The following is a 25,642-nucleotide window of genomic DNA, read 5'->3' on the forward strand; positions in this document are numbered from 1 at the left end:
GAAGCACTGACTCAGGATTCATTGCTCATCTAAAAAAATACATTCACTGCCAACAGAAATTAGCAAAATGCTAAAAGTCGTGGAAATGTTCTCTGGTTATGCTCAATATGAAGGCTTAGAATGACCCTTTATTTGAGTTTTTAGTTATTTTAATAATTAAACATATTTCAGTTTGCATTTTCAGTTAGTTGCCAAGGCAAGCATTTTCTCATTTTCATTAAAGTTTAAGTTTGCATGTGGATATTTATATTAAATTAACGAAGTTTTCGAAAAATAAATTAGTTAAAAAATACTTTTGCAGTAATCATGAACCATTGAAAAAGTCATGGAAATTCGTTGGTTTTGGCGTGGTTGGATAGTTTATATGACCCTTTTCACAAAAACTGTGATGACACGTTTAACTGTCATCAGCATTTTAAATCCTCAAATGTTTTTATATTTGTATTTTTTTTTTTTTTAAAATGTATGTACATTCATAACACTATTCTTTGTATTATATCACCTTTGCATCAAATTACAAAAATACTGGTTAACGGTGATGTGAGGGTGTTTTTAATGCAGCGTCTATGGGAGGGACGGTAAATTTGACATCGTTCTCTCTTCTGACTGCCATTTATCTGTCTCTCTCAAATTTTTTTTCCTTTTACTGAAAAGTCATTGAAAACACTGTTGTGGAGTTTTCTTTTAGTTTTTCTTTTGCTATTTTTTGAGCAAAATGGGAATGCAAAAAATATATTTGTGGAACATGGTATTATTGATCATTGTGACCATGTAGAGTCTTTTCCTATATCACTGGATATTTGTTAGTATTAAAGCTAAGCTACTTTAGTCTCATTTTCCTTGATTCTTGGTTTCTGTCCATGTATGCTTCATTCTTCATGCTTATCCCGTTGCAAGCCTGCCCTGTGTGTTCTATATAACTGTCCAGGTGCTGCACTGCCTTCTCTGTGTTTCCGACAAAAATCACGTTTATTAACAAAAACGTTCGTTTAAAATCGTAACGTTTTTCCTACTCACTGAAATTATTAGTGCTGTCAAGTGATTAATTGCGGATTAATCGCATCCAGAATAAAACGTTTTTTGTTTTGCATAATATATGTGTGTGGTACTGTGTATATTTTATTAAATAATTATAATTACAAAATGCAATACAGTTTGTATTTTGAAAAATATTTACATGTATTTACATATATATTTATATTCCTGTACATTTTTATGATATAAACATAACAAATTTTTCTTAAATGGGTCATATGACAATGCTAAAAATAATGGTTTAATTCAGTGTGTTTATGTGGTTTAAGGTCAAAAAACACACATTATTTTCCACATACTGTAAATTATTGTTGCTCCTCTATGCCCGCCTTTCTGAAACGCGTCGTAGTTGTTTGCTTTCACAACGAAACACACAGCATCTCCACGACATAGCTACAGCGAGAATCAAAGTTACGGCCTTCTTTCTTATGCGGTAACATTTGGGCAGCGGGGTGTTATGCAAATCTTCCCACACAGTGACGTAGATGTCTGGGGGGTGTTCAAAAACGAGGCGTTTTAGGAGGGCGTGGGACAAGTCTTAACTTTAATAATGAATGTCTCTTGGGGTTTGAGACTTTATTCTTTGCAACTTTAAGGATCTTATCTGTGCACGAAACAGCTTGTAACACTCCAAAGAGAAAGGTAAACTTGAAAATCGCATGATATGACTGCTTTAAATGTATGCATGCATATGTGTGTATGTATATATACCAAGTAAATAAACACAGTACACACACATATTACGTGAACAAAAACTTTTTATTTTGGATGCGATTAATCACGATTAATCATTTGACAGCACTAGGTTAACTGTAAAATCTTTTTTTGAAATTTGTAAATCAATTCAAATCAGCACAAGATAGAACAGTGATTAATAAGTGAACCAATTTTTCCACCACCCCTAAGTTCCTGTATATGCACAGAAATACCAACCTTCAGCTTTAAGAGGCAACCAACTGTTGATTTGCCCGAATGTGTGCAGTCTGCTGTGTGGAATCTTCAGGATGGACTGGAGGTGTGTTCTTCTGATTCATACTCTGAGTGAGTGCTGCTTCTGCGTTGGCATGACAACTATCTATCTGAGACCTCAGGCTGAATAACTAACAGGCTCACTATGAGGAAAATGAAAAAGGGATATAAACAGTAAAAGGCATTAATGGGATTGCCTCTATAATATTTCTGGATTTGAAGCTTTCGTGTATTCTCTCTTTGGCTCTTTCTATGAACTGCAACATTAGTGTGAAGCATTCTCCTTAGTCATGTTTCAATTCTGGTATATACCGTGATGGATAGTGTCTGATTCAGGCTTGGAGTCTTTTCCCTCATTTCTTGTTTGTAAATAGGGTCTCGCTTTAAAATTGATGATCTTTTGGATCTTTGACTTGCCTAAGCAGTCTCTTTCCCACAGGAAACCTCGCTGACACATATTTCTCAGACAGAGTTTGATAACATGGGTGTTAAAAAACCTCTAAGCAAGAATCAGCAGTTCATTCATTTGTTTTCCAAGCTGCCACACTGTATTCATCCAGCATCTAACTGCAGTCTGTTTCTCAGAATCATTTTCCAGCTTGTCTGTTGCAATTACTCTTATTTGTAAGAATATAAATTTATGGTGAAAACTCTGGCTTTTCTGTCCTTTACAATGAGCATGTGATGCTTTAAATTATAGCAGGTTATTTTACTGTAGTCCGTTCTGGGACTAATGGCACAGCTGAATACTGCTGCAGGGCGGCGACATACTCTTCATCTCTTCTCCATATGTCCACCTTTTTTTCCTGCACACAGTCATTACGTCAAGAGGGAAAATATAGTTTGCAGAGCCTCTTTATCCCTCTAACAATATTATTATAAGCTTGTGATTCATTTTATTTCTGGCAGGATTTTCCCTTGTCGTGTGGTTGTGATATATTCTGGCAATGGCTCACTGTAAACTCCTCTGCATTGTGTCTCCTATCTAATCCACATTTATTATATCTTGCACTCTATTAAGAAGCCTAGTAGGTAAAATATGAAATGATAATATTTGATATGATAATATTTGGCTGAGATAAAATTATTTGAAAATCTGGAATCTGAGGGTGCAAAAAAAAAATCTAAATATTGAGAAAAATGTTGCCTTTAAAGTTGTCCAAATGAAGTCCTTAGCAATGCATATGTACTAATCAGACATTTAAGTTTTGATATATTTACCGTAGAAAAAAAAATTACAGAATATCTTCATGTAACATGATCTTTACTTAATATCCTAATGATTTTTGGCATAAAAGAAAAATCGATATTTTTGACCCATACAATGTATTGTTGGCTATTGCTACAAATATAATCGTGCGACTTTAAACAGGTTTTGTGCTCCAGGGTCACATGTGAGAATTTATATGTTGTAGTTTTTATCAGAGGTGCTATTAAAATATCTTTGACATGAAGTATGCTATTTACCAATGTAGAAGAGGCAGTTTCCAACTGGGTCAGTTTACAGTGCAGTTTAATTTAATTTAATTTTCTTACTGTTTATAGCAAAGCACATCTATATGATTAATGTTTGTGAATATCCTAATCTTGTTTCTCCCGTCATGGACGCATGATTTCTGAATGCTGTGAAACAGTGGTCAGGTTGACTTTGTGGGGGAGCGCTTGGGATGTATAGGCGGTCTTCATCTGTAGTCTTATGACTCAGTCTCTCTCCCTCTCTCGTGATCTCTCTCTTTTCCCTGCATAGTGAACACAAGGTCAGGGAGATTAAAAGCGAGGGATTGGAGGGGGAGGGGGGGAGAGAGGGAGGCAAAGCTCGGCAGGCATGTAACAGACTGAGAAAAATGATGAGGGGCACTATGTCTTTTTAGTGGTCAGGAAGACATCCTTTTAACACAATAATAACTACACCATCCAGACCATTAGTGATGTAGAATGGTTGCTTCTTTTCCATGCAATTACAATAAATGGATGCAAAATGAATACAAATGCACCATAAAAGAATCATAAAAATTGTCCATATGGCCATTAAGGCCAAACATACCCAAACTGAAGTCTCTATTCACTCAAGAAATCAGATCAGCCTCAATTCATCAATGATTCATTCAAAATATTGATTTTCAAAATATTGACTTTCTACTGTTTCATAACAGAACTCCCAGTTTTCTAAATTGTTAATTTGATTTTAGAGCATCACTACTGAGCTGTAGATTCATTTTACTATATAGCAGGTTTTACTTTAACCCTGTCATTGTCCTGCCCACTATCTAACATTACACAAGCGGCCACTGTGCTTTGTGTAAAGAGCCCTGTTGAATAGCTGGACAGCTCTGTTCCACTTTATTTCTCTTCCTTTCAAGGTGTTGATTGATTTATTGGTGGGTCAGCCATAGCTCTAAAATGGTTACAAGCAAAAAAACCAGCCCCAGCTGATACGTAGCTGGATGATTGAAGAACCATAAATTACAATGAAGACCAATGAAAGCCAATAAAATATGACACGCTGACCTTGTGGGATGTGCTGAACTCTGCAATATATGACATATATTTAAGATAGGGTAGCACTATATTATTAATCCTTCTCTATGGGAAATCGTTTATTAACGTATCGCCTATGGGAAAGTAAATGCACTACAATACAGAACAATAAAAGATCAATACAAAAATGACAAATAAATGCTATTGTAATATTGATATCCTAAAATATAACAAGCTGGTGAAAAAGAGAAGAAATGTAAATGGGTGTGTATGAATATTCAAGTACTGCGGTGGCCAAAAATGATTAGAACACTAGTATTTTCACCAACTAAAATGGTTTTGGTCAGTTATTTCTATCTTTTGCTGTAGTGTGTCATTAGAAAATATCAGTTTACATTTCCAAACATTCATTTTGCCATTAATTGTAATAATCCAGTGAGATTTTTGTTTGCACAAGGAGTCTGACGACAGGCAGTACTCCACACAGAGATCTGATCTGGATTTTTACAATTAATGGCAAATTGAATGTTTAGAAATGTAAACTGACATTTATACTGACACTACAGCAAAAGATAGAAATAACCAGGGGCGCCTTAATGCACGGGCTATAAGGGGCTGAAGCCCAGGGGCCTACACTTGGGAGGGCCCACTGGCTGCTGCGAAATTATATTTTTTTAATAATTATTTGTATATTTGGGAGTTTGCAGCAGTGACAACAGCATTCTGTAAACAAACTTACACACACTCCATTTTCAGCGACGCCTGCTTGTAGTTTTTGTAGTGAATGGTTCAGTTTAGGTTTCCCTCACACATCTTTAATATGCCTAGTTGGTATGTTCCACCGATAAAGCGTATGAGCGCTATTCTGTGTGCGTGTCTCTATATGAATGTGCTAGAGTTCTTCATCCCAGGCCAGCCCGGGGCCGATGGAACCCGACTTTATTACGGCCCTCGAGCCGGGCTTCGGGCCAATTTTCACGTCATAGGTCAGACGCGGGCCGGGCCTTGGGTCGGTTTAAGGCTTCTCCTTATTTTGATATTTTAGACATCCATCAATTATTAGTGATGAAAAAAAATGCCACACGCTGGTGGAAACCACATGAGACCGTGCTACCACGACTGTTAGAGCGGCTCTACGGTGTGTAGTGTCCCGCAGTAGCAGCAGCAGTGTGGTGCGTGCCATCAGCGCAGCTGAAGAGTTCTTGCGGCGTTCAAATTCACTCAATAGGTACACACTTGCCAGGCGGGCAAAGCATCGGCAAAAAGTAATTACAATAAATGTGTCAGAGGGTAACAGTAAGCAGATATTTGAATTATTTACTAATAAATAGGTTTTCGCGAGTAGGTGTCAAGGATGAAGTTGCCGATCCTGACTCGCCATCTTCTCATTAGACGTGCTTTAGAGAGAAGTGCATCTTTACAGATTGTAAAAGTTTTTACAGTTTGTTTCAAAATAAAAACGCATGTTAGCGTTATGCTACCTACCGTACCGTAATGCTGTTGCCCAGGGGCCTCTGGATATCTTAAAGCACCCCTGGAAATAAGTGACTTAAAACCATTTTTTAGCTGGTGAAACATACTAGTGTTCTGATCATTTTGGCCACCACTGTATATGCTATAAATATAAATAAAATGTGCAAGAATGGGGTTGTCAGTTTATGAACTTTAATTTAAAGAGACTAGAGAAAAAGCTCATGGTCAAATATAAACAAGGAGACAACTGGGACAAGGAACTGTTTGTACATTTTTTTAAACAGAGAAATTAGAGTTTTGGCAAATTTCCCACTGGTTAAAAAAAAAAGAGCGTTAAACCCATACGTATCGCTCGTTTCACACACTCCCTGTGCCTAAAACCACTACAATCAGGTTGAAACAGAGCATGCAAAGCTCTGCGCCTGATGACGCGTGCTGCTGCCTGTTACAATGCTTGCTTTCATGCCTCATTGGCCATGGGGCGGCTTGTGATCCAGACAGCTAATTTACACGGGCAGACGCAAACCCACTTGACCACATACTTGAAATCACAGGACTCAAGAGAGAAAAATATATTACAAAAAATAATGCTTGCCTTTAGCAACACCTTATTTTATGGGCAAAGCACTGCTTTATCATCTCCCTCTAACCTTACAATCGTGTTTGCATTTACAGTCCTTATTTGGCGTTCATTTAAATGATTGGGTTGGCAAAATAAAAAAACTGCAAAAGAAAAAAGAAATGAAGATATGTTGTAGAAGTCAGATGTTGATTAATTGTTGTTTTTTTAGTGAATCAGACTACATTGGCGTATGTGTTTGATTCACTAAAAATGAACTGGGCTCATGAGAATCGTTTGTTCATGAATCAGTCTACACTGGTGCTGCTGTAATATGTTTTTTTGATTCACTGTAAAAGAAGCAAGCGTTCAAAAGAGTCAGTTGTTCATGAATTGGACTACATTGGGTGTACTTTATGATTTTGATGAACTAGAAAAGACTAGGGAGGGTCCAAATATACCATTTCTTGAGCTACGAAGCATCGGTAGTAATCAACACCGAATATTCGAAGCTTCGGAGGGAGGGGCTGAACATATTCTTCTCCGTGTCTACACCGGACGCGAGCAGCCTAGCAAAATACAATAGAACCTGTCTACACTGAATGCGGCGAGGCTGACAAATTCCCGACAGTAAACTGCTGCTGCATTCTATTTATGACTGACATAAATTTCAAATGATTTTCAACGGTCGCTTTGACGCATCCAGTGTAGAACTTTCATACAGTCTATTGTGTAGACAGACTTTAGCTGTTGCGGCACAGCACAACACTATAACTGTCGCGTCCGGTGTAGACACAGTGTAATAAAGTGTGTCAAGAGAGTGTGTCCTCTCTGTCTGTTTGCACTTGTATTATGTTGAGAAACCGTTCATCCAATCGACTTCACGCGTGGCGGGTGTGTTGCTGCGGTCCCAAGGGAGTGCAGTGTCGCATTTTGGCGCAATATGGACATGCGACACATTCAGAATGAATAAACTTTTAATAAACTACAGAACAGCTCGAGCCAGAAGCAGCGCGCCTAACGTGGACAGGGCTTAGCCTATATGCTCCGCGAACAGACACTGCACTAGTGATACAAAACACACAGGTCTGTTAAGAGCAATACTTTTAATATAGACAAAATATTATTAGGTTGGGCTGCTGAAAGGTTTTTTTTTTATGTATTCACAAGTATTTTCCAAAGCAATATAAGTGCACGTTTTTCATCATGTGTAAAATTACTGATTAACATGCCGGATAAAAGCAGTTAGTTTTTTTTTTACACCAACAATATACTATAGGCGCCTACTACTTACAGAACTACTTTCAAACTTGATGTGCTGTCCTTGTCCTCACTCAATTTAAAGTGCTCCCACACAGCTGAGGTCTTCTGCATTTTGTTCTTCTCTTCCAGATGAACTGAATCATGACGTTTAACTAATGGGCGATTCATATTCAAGGGCAAATGGGAACCCTATTTCGCAGGGGATGCCAGTGTGTTCGGAAAAAAAAAGAATATTAGAATCATGAAAATCGAATGTCAACCCACCGAACCAATATTCGAATAATCGAATATTCTGGACCAGCCCTAAAAAAACCACCGGGTAGGGTCGTAAGTGTCATTAGTTTGTGAATCAGAATGTATTGTTTGCATAATGTTTACTTTTTGAGTTCATCCTGCCAAAAACAACTCAACAGAAAGACATTTATTGCCATTAGTTTGAGGTACAGAGTTCTTTAATTGCATGACAGGTCAATACAAGCCTACATTCAAAATTCAGTTTTTTAGGTTCTAAATTCCACTTCTAAACTGCAATAGACAGGAAATACTGTGGAGCTAAGTGCTTAGGATTTGGAAGGTAATCCCATGGAATGGATTTAAATGTTACAATGTGATAAACAGAGATTAAAGTCCTATATTATACTATAGGACTTGATTTTACCTTAATTTATCCTTAAGTCAGCTGTGATGATATCTTGTTTATATGTGCTTGATAGATTAAGATAAAGGTTTGAATGAGCCATTGAACCTGTATCTTAGCAATTCCGTGTTTATTGGATTTGATGTTGCCAAAACCCTTAACATTAGTTTATAAAATAACGCTGATTCCTTGGATTAAATCAAGGGCTTGTAGCTGACAATTAGGGAAGTAACTATGGGACAGTTTACTGGTCCTGCCAAGAGCATTTTAAAACTTAATTGTAAGAGTGGAGTAATGAAGTGTCTCTTTCTCACTCTCACACATTTCAGCAATATGACATATTGTACAGATGCACAAGCCAGCTGTTAAAACCCTGGCCTTTGCCAAAAATTGCCTCCATCCTCTTGAAGACTGTTCTGTTCCTCTGGAGCCAAAAAGAGAACATGGGCTCATCTGAATCCAAAAAGGCCCTTATTATTATGGAAGTGTCAAACTCTACCATATAGCTTCCCTGTAGAAAACAAACCCAGTAACAACAAGAAATTTTTTTTTAAAAAACAGACATTTAATGCCTTCTGTGGTGATAGATTATATCTGCACCACAATATTTTTAGCAAGAAATGCTTGCGGGTTGGGTGCAAAAGAAACAATTTAATTGTGCTTGTTTCTTTACTAGGAGAGCTTAAATCAGTACTACAGTGGGCATAAATAATATTTTATCAGCTTTAGTTGGGTCTGTAGGGCTTTTGACACGATGCTTAATGTTTCTTTTTAACCCTGGACTAAAGATGTGGTCACATTTACTGTTGTTCAGCAAATCTTTGCAGACCGCGAAAAATCTTTTTAGACAAAAAATCTAATCTAAAAATGCTACTAAAACTGAACCTTTTCCAAATCCAGTGATTAGTTCTTCCTTCAAAAGCACTTGTATTAACCTGGTACCCTTGCATTTCACCTCTTCTCCACCTCATACTAATCTAGCTTACACTTAGAAAACTTGCTATTGTATACTATGGATAAAGTTGGCTCTTATAATGAAGTATTGTGTAAATGAAATAAGTGTGACAAGTGCATATCACCTTCATTTCACCTTCTTCCTTCGTGTTCTTCTTCTTTTCATTCCCCTCCTCAGATCTTTTCCATTGTGATCTTCGGATGCATTGCTAACGAGGGCTATGTGAACCGTCCCGAACGAGGTGGAGGAGTTTTGCATCTTTAACCGCAACCAGCATGCCTGTAACTATGCCGTGGGTATGGGATCCCTGGCCTTCCTCTGCTGTGCCGCTTTTTATGGCACTGGACGTCTACTTTCCTCAGAATAAAGCAGCGTTAAAGACCCCAAGAAGGCTGTGTTTAGCTGATATTGGTGTTTCAGGGTAAACTGCTGAGATTACATGTCAGCATTTTTCTATCACTAAATAACGATGCATTTACTGCAAGCCTCTGGCCACACTCTTTTTATACTCTTTTTCACCATATATAAAAGCTTCTCTAGGAAGGTAATGTTTCCCATAGACAATGATTTTAAGGTGTTCTTGGTTCAAAAGCACCCCTAGAGTCTAGATCTGAAACTTCCGCTGCTGCAGCATTAACTTAAGCTACACTGCCCCTCTATTGGTAAAAGGTAACTTCAGCTAGACTTATTGCAGTGCTGTGCTGAATTTGTTGTGGTGCATCAGCACCATCTCTGTCTGTACATATGAATTGAATGCTTTGATCAGATCACTATTAAAATATGCTATCACTCTATTTTCAGTTTATTTGTTTTCAATCAAAAGCATTTATTGTAATGCTTCATTGATATGAAACCTGAACCTTCCCATTTTTCTTCCCCTCAGCCTTCTGGTCTTTCATGTGGTTTGTGGGATTCTGTTTCCTGGCCAATCAGTGGCAGGTGGCTAAACCAGAAGACAACCCCCTCAAAGAGGGTGGAGATGCAGCCAGAGCAGCCCATCACCTTCGCCTTCTTCTCCAGATTTACTTGGGTGTCTGTACTGACTTAATTATATCTTCATTAAATTTTTTCATTTAAATTGAATGTTTCCTACAAAATCGAATTGATCTGAATCATATTTAATGTGCAAGATTCATTATCTACGTTTTCTTCTCGGTCAGAATTTTCATTTTATTATATAGATGATGGCTGGGCTGCTTGCTCTTCCCAAGGCCTTTTTATTAGATCAGATTACATTGGTGATGAACCAGTAATATTTGTATGACTTCGTTAGTTTTATAGTTTTTCTTAATATGTTGAATTAGCTTCTTTATATTTTCAGTTTTCATTTCATTCTAGTTTGACTTCCAATAATTTTGTGTGTTTTAGTGTCATTTTCTTTTTAAACATATTGTACTTCTATATCACGTTAATACATTTTTTTATTTCAGTTTTAGTTTTAGTCATTTAAGTACTTTTTTAGTTAGCTGCCAAGTAATAGATTCAAATTTCCTTTGGAGTGTTTTCATCTAATAATTGCATTTTATTAGATTGCATGCATGTCATGCTTTCTTCTCAGTGAATGGCCTGTGAACATCAACCACTGTACATGGACCTGTGCTTTCTGATCCACATGGCTTCATTCACTAATCTTCTTTCTGTACTTTGCTCTCTAGCTTCTTTTCCAGAGAATTCACTTATTTACCCCAGTAATCCTTTCTTCGCTGTTTGCAGATTTCTCTCTAATCTCTAATTCCTCAAAGCACTTCTCTTACAGAAAACACCCAGCTGCATCGATAAGATTAACCCGGTGTTTTTGAAATGTTATTCCCGTCATTCTTTCTGTTGACCGTTGGCTCTGGCTGATCTGTTTTTCCTTTAGGGTGTTCTTACATTCCTGGCCCTTGAGCGCCTAAAGAAAGTCTCATTTGAAGAGGAATACAACAAACTGTTCACCCCTCATACTACCACCTCCATTTGTCTAGCATTTACCCGCACACATGATATTTGTTTACTATGCCATAGACATCAACTACAGAAGCACACCTCAAAAAATCCAACAGTCATGGAGACCAATGAAGACGTGATGGTTTTTTGATATGATATTGTGGTTGCGTTTTTCTGTTACAGTGCCATATCAAGCCCTGAATTTCCTTGTACGAACTGGGAAGAGTTTTAAATAACATATGATCCTGTACATATCTGCCTGGAATTTATGAAAGGATAGGATCTACAGTGAGATTTATCTAATTTTCTCCTTTTAGGTCTATTCCAGCGTTTTATCATACAAGTAAAGACTGGGGGGTTAATGTACAGGAACTTTTTCAGAGGTTTGGGGACAGTCAGATTTTTTTAAAGAAATTAATACTTTTGTTCTGCAAGGATGCATTGAATTAACCAAACATGGAATTCATTTATAATATTAAAAAATATTTCTATTACAAACAAATGCTGTTGATTTGACCATTCTTCAAAGAATCCTGAATAAAATGTTTCACAGTTGCGTCCCCACAAAATATTAAGTAGCACAACTGTTTTCAACATTGATTCGGTAAAAAGAAATGTTTCTTGTGCAACCAAATCAAAAAAAACATGTTAGAATTATTTCTGAAGGATGATAGTGACACTGAAGACTGCAGCAATGATGCTGAAAATTTAGCTTTACCTTACGGGACTAAAATATAAAAAAAGTTAGAAAAGAGTTATCTTTAATTGTAATAATATATTTTCCACATAAATATTACTGGTTTACTATATCGGTTTTTGTAATCAAATAAATGCAGCCTTTGGAGCATAAGAGACTTCCTTCAAAAACTTAACAAATCTCACCACACACCCCAAACTTTCTGAACTGTAGTTTTTGTGTGCTAGAAAATCAATGCCTGTCTTGTTGATTATTTGTTTTTCTTTTTTGTCGTTTTTTTGCAGAGTAATTGCAGTACAGTTTTAATTGACTAGGGGGGCACCAGTGGTGATTCTTGCACATTAAAATGTGTTCGGCGCTGAGCTCTTTACAGCCTTGTTTTGTAAAATAACCTTGTAAGAGTTTGTCTACTTACTACAGATTTTGTGATTTGTGCCCTGATATTTTGACAGACATTACACTTGTCCCTGTCACCTCTGGTTGTTGTCATGAAGCATGTCATGATACACTTTATTTTAATAAACAGTGTTTGTTTACAGTTTGAGCTGCTGCTGTACTGATGTTGCTTAAAATCTTTTAATGTATATTTATCCTTGTGATTGATGGAACTATAATGTATACTGGCAGATCTAGTTTGATTAAATTGTACTTAAGTTTTGTCTCAGGTTCTGGTTTTATGTTTTTGGTTTTTGGATTTACAGGTTTTCTAAGTGTATGTTAAAAGAGTTTTGTTTAAAAGGTATAGCTAAATGTATTCACGACTGCTATTAAGCTTAAAGCTGACTAACCATCTAATCTTTTATATTAAATCAGACTAATGATATTCTCTTTTTCTCTCTCTCTCTCTCTCTCTCTCTCTCTGGTCTATCCTGTCATTCTTGTTAATTCCTTTCCATTTAATTCTTCTTCATTAATTTCCCTAACTAATGACCATTTCATTGACTATGCTCACCATCCAATAACTGAAAATTTCCTCATCTCGCCTGTGGTTGCCATAATCCTATCATTTGTATTGAATTCCCCCTGATCCCACCCTCTAAACCTCTCCTCCTGGCTTCTTCATTTTCCTAAAGGCTGGTCAAGCTTTTTTCGCATTCCAGAGGTACAAGTTAGGTGCGAGCTCGTCTCTCTTCTCTCAGGACTATATTGATCCCAGCCAGGATCCCGCAGGAGTGCCTGCTGCAGGCACAGAGTACCACTGGATACAGCCCTGAACATGGAGGCGAATTATGAAGGCCTCTGGTGGATACCAGAACCAAGACTACTAAGGTCAAGTATAAGATGTACACAACAGCCTTAACAAGCTAGGCTGGACGGGTTCCATGGGGAAAATCTAAATATTTGGGGTGAAAAGGAAACTTATTTTGGGGTAGAATATGGGGACCCAAAGCAGGCTGACAGGAAATTCAGGGGTTTGTTTGGTGCTAAAAGAACCCCTTTTGGAATTAACTTTTAGTGACAATACATGATAATGAGCATTTCATTAAGTCTATATTAAAATAAGATATTTTGCAGTTTAGAGACTGTGGCACAGGATCTCTAAAAGTGGGGGGTTGCCTTTGGGGCTTATGGGTTTGATCAGACTGATTAATCTACAGATGTGTGTCCATCCTGGTTTCAGTAAAATAAATCTAAATTAAACTAATGGAACTTTGTCTCTAAAACATTCATAGGAACTAAAAAACATAAAAATGAACAAACCATATAAATAATAAAAACACACCAAACTAAATATTTCTAAAGACCACAGCGTCTTTTTGTTGGTAAAGTGTAGGCGCTTCAATGGAATATAGGCTATGGTTAACCCTTAATCTGTCACTAGAACAGATACTGCATTGATAGCTCTCTGCTGCCATTTTGTCGATGCCTGAGGTTCTTAAAAGATAATTTTTAATAGTATCATTGTTCGGGCTCTCTGCATTTGTACCAAGAGAGAAAACTGAATGGTATAGCCTATATGTAATACAGAGAGAGTGAAAAATATTGAGAAAAAAATCAAGGTAAATATTTTGAGAGCTGCTGTTTTTTTAAATTGTGCGGCTATGATTGAATTCTTTAAGGTAGGCCTAGGTTTCTTTACAGAAAGGCGACATTTTGCATATGCACAGTGGTCATTTCAAACAAAGAAATCACAAAATCCAATCAAGCAAAGCAACTACAAAACTCAAACAAATCAAAACACCATATCAAAAAAACCATTCAAGCAAAACACAACCCAAAAAATCAACCAAGTTCAGCCAATATACACAAAGTAATTTGATGGTTTATTAATTCTAAAACTATGGACCTATTGTAAGGCATCGCCATATAAACTATATTTCACGGGCAAAAAGCTCCATTGTCTATTGGCGATAGTTTAGCAATATACGAAGCACGGCCCACACAGAAACTACGTTCAAACCAGTACATTTTCTTTTAGTGAACGGACAAATTCTCGTTACAAACTTTTCTTTTTCGCGGGTTTCTTCTGAAATGACTGAATTTAGCCACAAAATTCTCCTATGAATTTGACCACACCTTTAATATGGATAAACACCTGTGTGAAATTGGACTACATAAACTACAATCACCTCGGAGTCAGTTCATGCATTTTAAAGTGTGACTTAAGAGTCCACATATGATTTAGGACCGCTGTGCATGTCATTTTCATCATGGTAAATGTTTACATTTTTATCTAGACTAGACTAATGACCTTTGACATTGTTATTAATAGGCTATCTTTTTAATCACGAATGTAAACAATGTGGTGCAACACTAAAATTCACTAGACTTTAAAACACATTTTTTGAAGAGAGAGAAAATGGCCAGGCTAACACTCAGCTGCATACTAATGCTTTATGCTTCACTCTTAAATGTGAAACAAATACGAGGCAGAGCCCCTGACTGAGCATGAAAAATTAGCACATTGTCTAAATATGACAAATTAGTGCTAATGACTACAGAAGACAAACCTAGCCAATACCTCACAATTCTGTTAGGAAGAACAGACTAATAGACTTAATTTCAATGCTAATGTGTCAAATATTTAGGGCAAATGGTCATGTCATTATAATGGTCTGTCACTTGTGGAAATATTATTCATAGTTATGTATGCCCATGAGTTCTCCTTAGTAGCACCCCTAGTATTGTTTTCTCTTGTGATCTTTTTTTTTTATCATTTACATTTTTTTATCTATTTTTTGATCATAGTTTACTGTAACATAACATCTCTTGCACTAGAGCAGCAGCGTTGTGCATTACAGATCAATTATTTTTTATTTTAAAATTAAGTTTAAAATAAAAATAAAGAATTGTTTCATATTATATGTACCTGAATATATAAAACCAGCATATTTTTATTAATGACAAAGATGTAATATATAATCAAGTACACAAAAATATCTTTATAAATTTATTACCAAAATAACTGTCATAAATAATAATTATCAATAGTGTATTTTGCATTTTATATGTGTAGTAGCATAAAACATTTATCCTTTCTCTGTTTGGTAGAAAGTGACATTGTTTTTCTGAATCAGGAAACTTTTCTCTTATTTTATTTCTTGTTGAATCTCCTAAACATGGAAAGCTACAATACAATCAATATACTATATAGGTGATGTATCAGATGTGTTCTTATATAGGCCTACTGTATATGTGCAATTATGGAGCTGGGATAAAAATATATATATATTGTAAATTTCTTTTGATGTGTGTGACTGTCCATTAACTGAATCACTAGGTTAAAAATTGCTCAGTGTATTTTGTCCTGTCTTGTATGTTGCTTGTCTGGGTATGATGTCTGATATAGCTGAAAATAAAAGAAATTTGACTTATGGATATAGTTTTGAGTATTCTCTTGTTTCTGTTCATAACTGGGTTTGTAAAAAATCATTAGAAATTATTTTTCTTTTTATGTATTTGTCTATAAGATTTTTTATTATTATTAATACATAAATTATATGATTTTTAGGATGTTCATGAAACAAACAAATACAAATTAAAAAAAACAAAACCTTTAATTTTGTCATAGGGACCCAAGCTGTAGACCTATACAACCTTATAAAAATGTCTAATTCCACACAAACTCACTCTGTATACTACCATATAAAAATCCTAATTTCGTATTTATTTATTGAACCATACATAAAAAGGATTTTATGCTTTAAAATAAATGTTACTGCACTCATTTGTAATGTTATGCAATGACATTCATTTATATTTAAGTATTGCTAGATACTTTTTGTGGATAGTGTATGAACATGCATGACAGGAAACAAATTTAGTGTGCATGTCATAATCTACAGAACCAGCTTCATTACTGGAGTGATGTGACATTTCCTGGTTCTCATGCTTGTGTAACTCCATACCAATTTCCATACCATAGAGTGCTGAGTGGCCACATTGCAGGAGGAGGACGGCACAAGGGTGAGATCAGTTCCTGTAATCGCCCGGTGGCGTCACTGAGAGAGCATCAATGACAGACAGGGGACAGAATGTATGTGTAACACGAGGTTTCGGAATATGACTGTCCACAACCTCTGTCCACAGCAGCACTATATTCATCTGATGAGTGAATACAGCGCCGGCGCCTCACTTGGTCTGAAACATGCTCTGACTATGCTTTCCCATATTAACTATGTTTTATATGTGGTTGTTTTGAGAACGAGAGAGAAAAAAAAAGTTACGTATCTCGAAACATTTTTAGTTATTGATCATAGTTTGACAACTTTGCAACAAACATACTGTTTAATCTGCAATACATAAACAAATAAATAAATACAGCAGCATATCGAGAGTTTTTTTTTTTTTCTTTTATTAAACAATGTTTATTTAAGGGTTTATATTTGCAAAAGAAGATTAGTAACAGAACAGTTGCTAGCCATCATGTTTATAATCTCTCTGGTTCCAGATCCGAACACTGTTTTACTTCCATTGAAAGCCTTTTGATGTCCGTGAAATAAGCTCTATGGAGGAACAAGGACATGCTGATAGTGTGATCAAGCATTTGAGCATCAGCAACATAATCCATTCAGATAATAACTTAAGAAACAGATGGATAGATATAGTATAGAGATAGATAGATAGATAGATAGATAGATAGATAGATAGATAGATAGATACGGATAGAGGATGTTGGTACTGGGTCATGGAATGTGAGCTGCTGGGGATTTCTTAGGTCTTATACGCCTGTTCCAGTGCTGTGGCTACAGTGTGTGCGTGTGTGTGTGTTGTGTGTGTGTGTGTGTGTGTGTGTGTGTGTGTGTGTGTGTGTGTGTGTGTGTGTGTGTGAATGTTTTGATATGTGGGTGTGTGAGTGTCCGGTATCATTGTAGACAAAGTACAGAGTGATTCCATCAGACAGAAATAGCAGCAGAGCTCTATAAAAGTCTGACACACGCTCCGGCACACAGAGCAAGAGACAGACAGACGAATCCTCCCTCAAACTCAAGAAGAGTCTTTAAAACAGTATTGTAAATCAGTTAAGATCACTGACTGACATTTAGGTTTTTAAGCCGCTCACAAACAGAAGTTGAAGATGCAGATGTCCACAGTCCTGGAGAAGAAAAGTGGATGTGTGGTTGGAGCCGAGCTCAGCTGCAATGTGAGGGAGGAAAATCCAAATAAGAAAGAGAGCTACATCGCTAACTGGCGCAGCATCAATATGAAGACTCAACCTGAGGATCGGTGAGTGCATAGACATTCATGTCTATACAACTAGATGGAAGATATTTCTTTATTTAGAATTTATCGAATGTCAAGGATCTCTATTAAAGCATTCTAAATCTTTTAAAGCAGATTATGATTTATTTTTAATAAAAAATAATATCAAAACACACCACTTAATTAATATTTTTTGTCAGGATTTTAAATAGTCAATTTCCCTCAGCAGCAAAATTGCAAAAAAAAAAAAAAAAAGAGACACTTATTTTCAGATAACATGCTGAATTACACTGGCAAATATTTTTTCTTGTTTAAAACATCACAAAATGTTGTTATAAATGTATCCCAAAAAATTAAAACAACAATTTGCCAGTGACGTAAGAAAATACATAAGCTTCAATCAAAAAATATTCTCTATAAACTAATCTATCTTATGTAGTTCAGTTTATGTGGATGTGTTTAGCATCTAGATTTAAAATAAATAATAATACTTTATTATAATTAATGTTTATTAAAATAATAGTGAGGTTTCGCAGTGTAACTTGCATAAAATATGTTTTAAGCACACAATTAAATGTCAAAAACTTTCATTCATAATTATCTAATTTTCTCCCTGTCCAGCCAATCGATGCTGATGTCAGACGACTCTCGCCGGGAGTCCCTGTCCCGTTACTGGCAGGCGCGTCCTCTGAATCAGGCTTGCCCATCAGGTGTTGTCAGAGTGGGCACCGTGGACACAGGTGTAAGGGAGCACCAGCTCTTACCCTACAGGAACAGCCTTCCCCTGCCCATCTTCAAGCCTGCTGAACTGGGTGTCCGCTTGGGCCGTGGAGCCCCACACACCCTGCAAGATCTGCCTCCCGCCAGGGTTCCCGACGGAGCCTGTCCAGATAAGAGACCAGTGGAACAGATCACCAGGGACCTGCCACCCGTCAAACCCATGCGAATGGAGTTTGCTAAAGCACCCAGAGCCCTGGGCCGATCCATATCTCAGGAGGCCCAGAGGGGCTGAAAAGCAGAAAGACAAATATGATTTAAAGACTGTATGGACGTTATTAAATAATGATACAAAAGGCAGGATGAGACAGAGGGGGTAAGCAAGTAGAAACAGGTTTTTAGGGATAGTCAAACAGCATGTGCAGTGAGTGAAACTTCAAATGATGAAATGATGTTCATGATGGCAATAAGAAAGCTGATGAGCCTGATAATGATCTTGATGACAAGAATAATGCTTTGTGAATTTGAGTTGTAAATAGTAATTGCTTGTTTTGTATTGATTATGTTAAAAACACAGCACTTTTTGTTCAGTTGCCATTAACTGAATGTACACAGGTTCTATTTTGAGCTCATGTGGATGTTTTTAACATGCTGTCAAGGTTAGTTATGCAAAAAAAAAAAAAAAAAAGATGTAAAAGAGAAAACTTTTATTTTTGTTAAAACATGATTAACAAATAAGAATTGCACTATTTATTGACAGTTGGTATTTGTCGTTGAATTCATTGATAGTTGATATTTGCTATTTAACTTTATCACTTCAATAAAGTTGTATTAGTATAAAATCAATTTTGTTTTGTTTTTGCTTTTATATTACTATTAATAAGAAAGAAAGAAAGAAAGAAAGAAAAGAAAGAAGAAAGAAAGAAAAGAAGAAAAGAAAGAAAGAAAGACTGTGAGAAACAGGAGCTATTTTTCCTGAAATAGAATAGAATGGCAATATTAATCAGAAAAGGAGATCATTCCTTCCATAGCTGCCATCAATTTATTAACACGGCACTACTTTCTTCTTTAAAGGTGCACAACATACATAATAGTATCGTAGTAACATAATATGTTGTCATAGTGATCTCTTTTTACGGACATAATGTAAACACGATAGGATGAATGAAATAAAAAAGAATTTCTTGCCAAATCCGACATGACCCTCAAAGTATAAATCAGGTTTCTAGAGAGCTTTTCACTGGACAAACCTTTTAAATGCCCCTGATTAAAAGAATATTTTTGCCCATTTTATATACATTGATCATTTAAAAGCATACAAACAAGGACTGTGCATAGGTTCTGTAATATGATAATCAGTTCTGGGATGGGAAATGAAAAGAGGAGAGGAATGGAATGTGAAGAGGCAGTCTGTGCCACTGTCATTAGTTTGTTCTTTATAGCAACCCTTAAAAGACTTAAAAGCTCAGTTTATGGGTGTTCCAGTATTATCTGTCTGGTTGTTTTTTGTTGCTGTTGTTGTTTTACAGTAGTATATTATAAGGGAAAATGACCTAGTCTGCGCCCATTTTACTATATTTCATTGCAACAAATCCTGGCCATTTTTACAGTGTGTTAATTAAAAGGTTTTTTTTTTTTTTTTTTTGCTTGAGAAAGAACAGAGTAATTGAATTCTGAAATAAATAATATAGGAGCTGAGATTTTTTGATGGATGACAAACAAGTCTAGTCTATAAGAAATCACATCAGAAGCGTTCGTCAGTAGAACAGAGTGCTTCAAAAAGGACAGAAGGGTGAAGCTGTGCTGTGACTCTGGTACATGCTGTCTGCTTCGCCGTTCTGTGACTTTGTGCCAAAAATGTTATCATCAGGAGGACACACTGTCTTGTTCGAATGCATTAATATCTCTATTCTTTCTGTCTCTCACTTTATTTATCTTACTTATCTCGCACTAATTAAAAGATATCCTTTTATTCTAGTCGTAATCATGGTAATTTTTCTCAGTATGTGCTGGTGTCACACTGACGGCTGTTAGATATTTATAACTAAATAAACAGAGCCAAAGGACGAGAGACTAACAGGACGAGAGGAGGAGAGGTGCTGGTGCTGGGTGGTGATGGGGGCTTCTGCACCCCTCCACTGATCCTTTAATCCTGCTTGTCCTCATTCTTTCTGCTGTTGGTTTTTTCAGCTGCTGCAAATGTCGCCACACTCTTCCTCACATATCAGCTTTGGAAACTCGATTTGGAGTTTATTTCTGATTATTGGACATTACATGCTGCATAACTAATAATTAGATTGTATGTTGTAGAAATTGTTAGTATTTCAGATGTATTTTTGAGATAAAAAGTGATTTTAAGAAATCAAAATTCTAATTACATGTGCAAATTCTAACTGAAAGTGTGAAGACTTTTTTGATGCATGCCAGAAAAAAAGAAGAAGCTGGGGCCTCATAGTCCCCATCGATGAACACATTTTACAAACTGAAAATTATTAAAAATAGTTGTAGTTTGGTTATATAAGTCTTTATACTATGATTATAGGAGTGATTGGAACATGACTGTTCATCTTGTTTAAGCACCATCTTGAAGAGCATGTGTATCCACGTGCAGCTTTGGTGGGGTGGGTTGTCAGCTGATTTTATTTTGACCCCCCGTCTGTCTCCTGGAAGCTTATGAAGAATCTTCACCATTATGTGCCAGCATCATTAATGTGCTTGAGCTCTCAGATAACCTGCATAACAGATATGTGTTAGAGTCATTGCATGGCAACACACACAGATACACATTATTTAGAGAACGAGTGTTGTTGTGATGTTTTCTGCATAGTGCATTTTAAAAAATCCAGAGCAAGTTTATCTATGTAAAACAAAGATTTCTGTCCCTTTTGAATGCTTGTGAGACAATATAAACAGTGTCTTCTGTTCCTTTAAATAAATGTTCCACGTGCTTATAACTCCAAATGGAAAACTGCATGTGTTTTTAATTGGTGTGGTGTGGAGACTTATAGTTGCATTAAGACAGCAGATCTGATGCATCATCATCACTACAACAGGCTTTAGAGACACACACAGCCTGTAATCCACACCAACTGCTAAGCACTTCAACATTAAGAGTGTGTGCCTGTATACACAGGGCACGAGTCTAGTGATGACAGTGCACACTTTTTGCAAGTAAAGGGCAAAGACTACATTACTAAACACACGTCCTTCTAACACACACAAGACTAATACATGTGACTGAAAATGTAAACACACGCACACCCTCTTGTGGTAAGAGAAGGTATTCCTGTGCACCGGCAAGTTTTTCCACAGCAACATCTAAACTGTAATCACATTGCGTAATTGTGTGTGAAGTATTTAAAACCATAACCTAGACCCTAGACCCAGTTATCCCTTCCCCATTCCCCAGCATCCCAGTACATTCCCAACATATCTTTTTGCGTCTATCCCTTATTTCTTTTTTTTTTAAGAGCGATCAGGTCATGCACAAACGACTTTCCTGCGGGGGGCTCTTTGAATTTAAATCTAAGATTTATTCACGGTGAGCGTGATTTCACCAAATACAAAATGTTCCTGAATCAACATCCTTGTTGATCCTGGAACAACATTTCTTTCAATCAATCCAAAATGAGTGATAAATTTTCAGGAAATATCTGTTTTAGGCTTACAATCAGGGTTGGGGGGGGGGGGGGGGGGGGGGGGGGTTAAGTTTTACATTAGGCAATGAAGCCTAACTTTTATAGTGGGGGATCAATTTACATTTTTCCTTTGATAATTAAGTATATTTTCCCCACATAATGCTATTTTCATTACGGTGCTGCAAAAACTCTCCTTCTCATTACTGTACAGTACAAGTAAATATCCCTTCTGGATTCAACAAAATACTACTATGTATACTTTCTATGATGTATACTTATTTGTACTGTATCTATTTATATTACTTATTCTCATAATATAATAAAATAATAGTGTTTTTTTTTTTGATTGATTGATTACATTTTTTTTGGGGGCTGCTGCCCAAATGTCCCTTACAAGTATAGTAATACCAGTCATTTTTGACCTTGTGGGGACATTTTTTTTTTTTGTGGTGAAACAGATTACAAATCATACAGAATTACGTTTTTATCTAAAACAGGAAAAAGTTTTGTGTCAGGGGTAGGTTTATACAGTATACAATCATTTAGTATTACATATATAAAATTTCCCCATAAACATGGAAACCCAATGTGTGTGTGTGTGTGTGTCTGTGTGTGTGTGTGTGTATATATGTGTGTGTGGGTGTGTGTGTGTGTGTGTGTGTTGTGTGTGTTGGTGTGTGTGTGTGTGTGTGTGTTTGTTTGTGTGTTGAGTACAGACGTGGTCATACTATTTATGATGATGTGATGCATCTGTGCATTCAGAGCTGGATTAATGAACAGGCCTACCAGGCACATACCTAGGGCACTAGACCAGATCTCAACTGAGAGGGACCACCCCCTCTCTAATGAGTCCTTCGATGCACAGGGGGCAAAAGGCGACACTGCTGCTGCTGGTAACTACTAGAACGGGGGTTCTCAACTCCTGCAGTATCCATCACAAGCATAAACACTGAGAACCCCTGATCTAAAGTAGTGGGTTGTCTTAGGAGCTTGTGAAGGACTGTAACACACTGTTGTTAATACAGTGCTTAATGCAGAAAAAGAAAATAAAACACAAAAGAGAACTCGCAGTTTGGTGGAATGCCTGTAAATGGATGTGATCATTCTTCCCACTCCGATTGTGGCCACTACTGGCTTTGTTTGTGTTACTGTGAGTATTGGTCCAGTCATGTGCACATCATCATCCGCATCGTCGTGCTCAGTTATAGAGTATAAAGCAACGGTATTAAGCATCGAAGATCGCGCACGGACACAATTTTCGGCACTGTGTGAAATTAAGCATCATCCATTTGTGCAGGTGTGTGTCGTCCAGGGGCACTGAATGCACACCAAATGGCTTTTGAACTGCCCTTCATTAAGCAAGAGACCAGAAGCCAGACTGATTAATCATGAGCAAACTGTCTAGGAGTATGATTTGGATGTTTACTAAAACCTTCACTACACAGTCCATCACACCGGTCTCATCATGTTTATGGACTGTCAAAAGTTGCTATTTACTTATTATTGGCCCCTTGTCTCTTTGGTAACGGTTCCAAGTACAAAGTTTGAGAAATTACAGTTTATTGGGGGGAAAAAATAGTTGGATTCCGGTTGAAATGTTATCTTTATGCACACAAAAGTGGTAAATCTTCTGAAAATTAATACAAACCTTTACGAAATAAATTGTTATAAAATTTATACACTGAAAGATTAAAATCATGAATCCTTGAGATGTAATAAAGATGCTGAGTTCCCTAACATTCTGAGTCAACATTCTGTGACCTAGGCCATATAGCCAGGAGGGAGGGAGGGAGGGAGGGGGCTTAAGGATAAGGACGGTTAAGGGATAGTTTGAGCAAATGGCTTTCTCTCTGAGATCTTTTCTTTAGATTAGACCTACTCATAACATTCGAACACCGCCATCATTTTCACACTGCCGGTACTGTTTCCTATGTTGTTGTAATTTGATCTGAACGGAAAAAAAGGGGGGGGGGGGGGGGAGAGTAAACAACGTTTCGGCGTGACGGCGCTGCTGACATATTCTCCCAAATGGCACCACGGTTGATGTAGAGGAGGACAAATTGTTGAATAAGAGTCGGGTTTTTTTTTTTCTTTTGCACATTACAAAGTATCTGCTCGTAGCTTCTTATAATTGCGGATGAACCACTGATGTCACATGGGATTAATTCTCAGATCTCCTTGCTGCGTTGCTGGAACTTGGGGAACATTTCGATTGCATTGCTTTCTATGCAGGGTCACACAGATCCAGTTTCCATCAAAAATATCTTAATTTGTTGTTCCAAAGATGAACGAAGGTCTTAGAGCAGTTTGAAACGACATGAGGGGGAGTGATTAATGACAGTATTTTTGTCATATTTGGGTGAACTAACCCCTTTTAATTTAAATTTAACCTTTGAGCATATTCAGAAGTAAAATGAACATACACATCAGATGCAGCAGTAATATTAATGCAAAACCATCCTGACCAATTCTTTTTTCAGAACAATAAGTCCACACCGCATTGTCCTCCGAGTCGCTGAGGAGGTGCTGGCCATTCGCCAAGAGATTCACCCCTCCTGAAGACCCCAGAACACTTGGAGGCCAGGGCTGGGATCAAAAACTGATGTTGGTTTTCTGATGTTACACCTAAGGCTATGTTGTAAATAGTTGTAAAAAAAAGTACCACTTCAGTAATGTAATAAACATTTGGTTTAATGTATAAAAGAAATTATATAATATATTTACAGGAACAAAAAAAAAACATTTAGAAGAATGTTTTGTGAAAAAATTATAAGCTACCATTAAAAAAAAAATTAACAGCTGTACATATTTACTTCTCTTTATTCACATGTGAATATGCAAAAAAAAAAGGGGGACAAACTGTACAGAAAGTTACCTTTCAAGCGCTCAGTATACAAATAAATTACACTACAAAAAATTAATAATGTATACAACTTTATGCATTTCATTTTGTGAAACTTACATCACAAAAATAATTACAGAAATGAGGTTTGTTTCATTGACAATGTGATGTGACATTAAAAAAAGATATTGAAAAAATCGCAATGTACCTAGTTTTCCTCCACGGTTTTCTCTTGGTTAATAGAGAATGGCTAATAAATAATGTATTTGTTACGCATTCTCTCAAGAAGGAGAAAACAGTCCCTCCATTTCTCTCCTTGCTTGGGCTCTCTGTGCTCTTCTCTCCTCTGTCTCTCTCTGGAGTTTGATATCCTCCCTAAGCAAACTCCACTCACCGAATCCCTCACACTGTCCCAGGACATTTGCAATCCTAAGGCAAGAGCAAATAAACATGCCTGTTAACAACCACTACTGCACATGAATTTCACAGCAGCAAAATCTGGTCTGTTAACTTGCTTACTTTGGTATTTTGAAAAGGCTACTCATCCACCCCAAAATGCAAATTTTGTCATTAATCACACTACCCCCATGTCCATGTACAAACCCTGAAAAGCTTGGTTTTCATCTTCAAGAAGAATCAATTTAAGATATTTTGGATGAAAACTGGGAGGCTTGTGACTGTCCCATGTTACAAGCCACGTAAATAACAGTGTCAAGGTCCAGGAAAGTATGAGAAGCTTCGGTCAGAATAGCTTACCCATCTGCCCATCCAGTGGTTTCAACCCGTAAACGTTATGAAGCGACGACAATA

At 36.8% G+C, this 25,642-nt stretch overlaps 1 protein-coding gene across 1 annotated transcript; it reads left to right on the forward strand.

The window, feature by feature from the left end:
* Positions 1 to 17,354: 17,354 nt before the first annotated feature.
* LOC122136611 (telethonin-like) lies at positions 17,355 to 19,194 on the forward strand. The gene is made up of 2 exons (XM_042720976.1): positions 17,355 to 17,659; positions 18,257 to 19,194. Exons 1-2 carry the CDS (start codon positions 17,511 to 17,513, stop codon positions 18,645 to 18,647), a joined length of 540 nt encoding a protein of 179 aa, XP_042576910.1. The 5' UTR covers positions 17,355 to 17,510; the 3' UTR covers positions 18,648 to 19,194.
* The last annotated feature ends 6,448 nt before the right edge of the window (positions 19,195 to 25,642 follow it).

This window comes from Cyprinus carpio, chromosome B3 (assembly GCF_018340385.1).
Source record: "Cyprinus carpio isolate SPL01 chromosome B3, ASM1834038v1, whole genome shotgun sequence".
Taxonomy (NCBI): Eukaryota; Metazoa; Chordata; class Actinopteri; order Cypriniformes; family Cyprinidae; genus Cyprinus; species Cyprinus carpio.

Excerpts from the sequence above, each read along its gene's own strand:
- LOC122136611 (XM_042720976.1), top strand. The coding sequence starts at position 17,511 with ATGCAGATGTCCACAGTCCTGGAGAAGAAAAGTGGATGTGTGGTTGGA. Across the intron at positions 17,660-18,256 it reads AAGACTCAACCTGAGGATCG|CCAATCGATGCTGATGTCAG; the intron begins GTGAGTGCATAG and ends CTCCCTGTCCAG.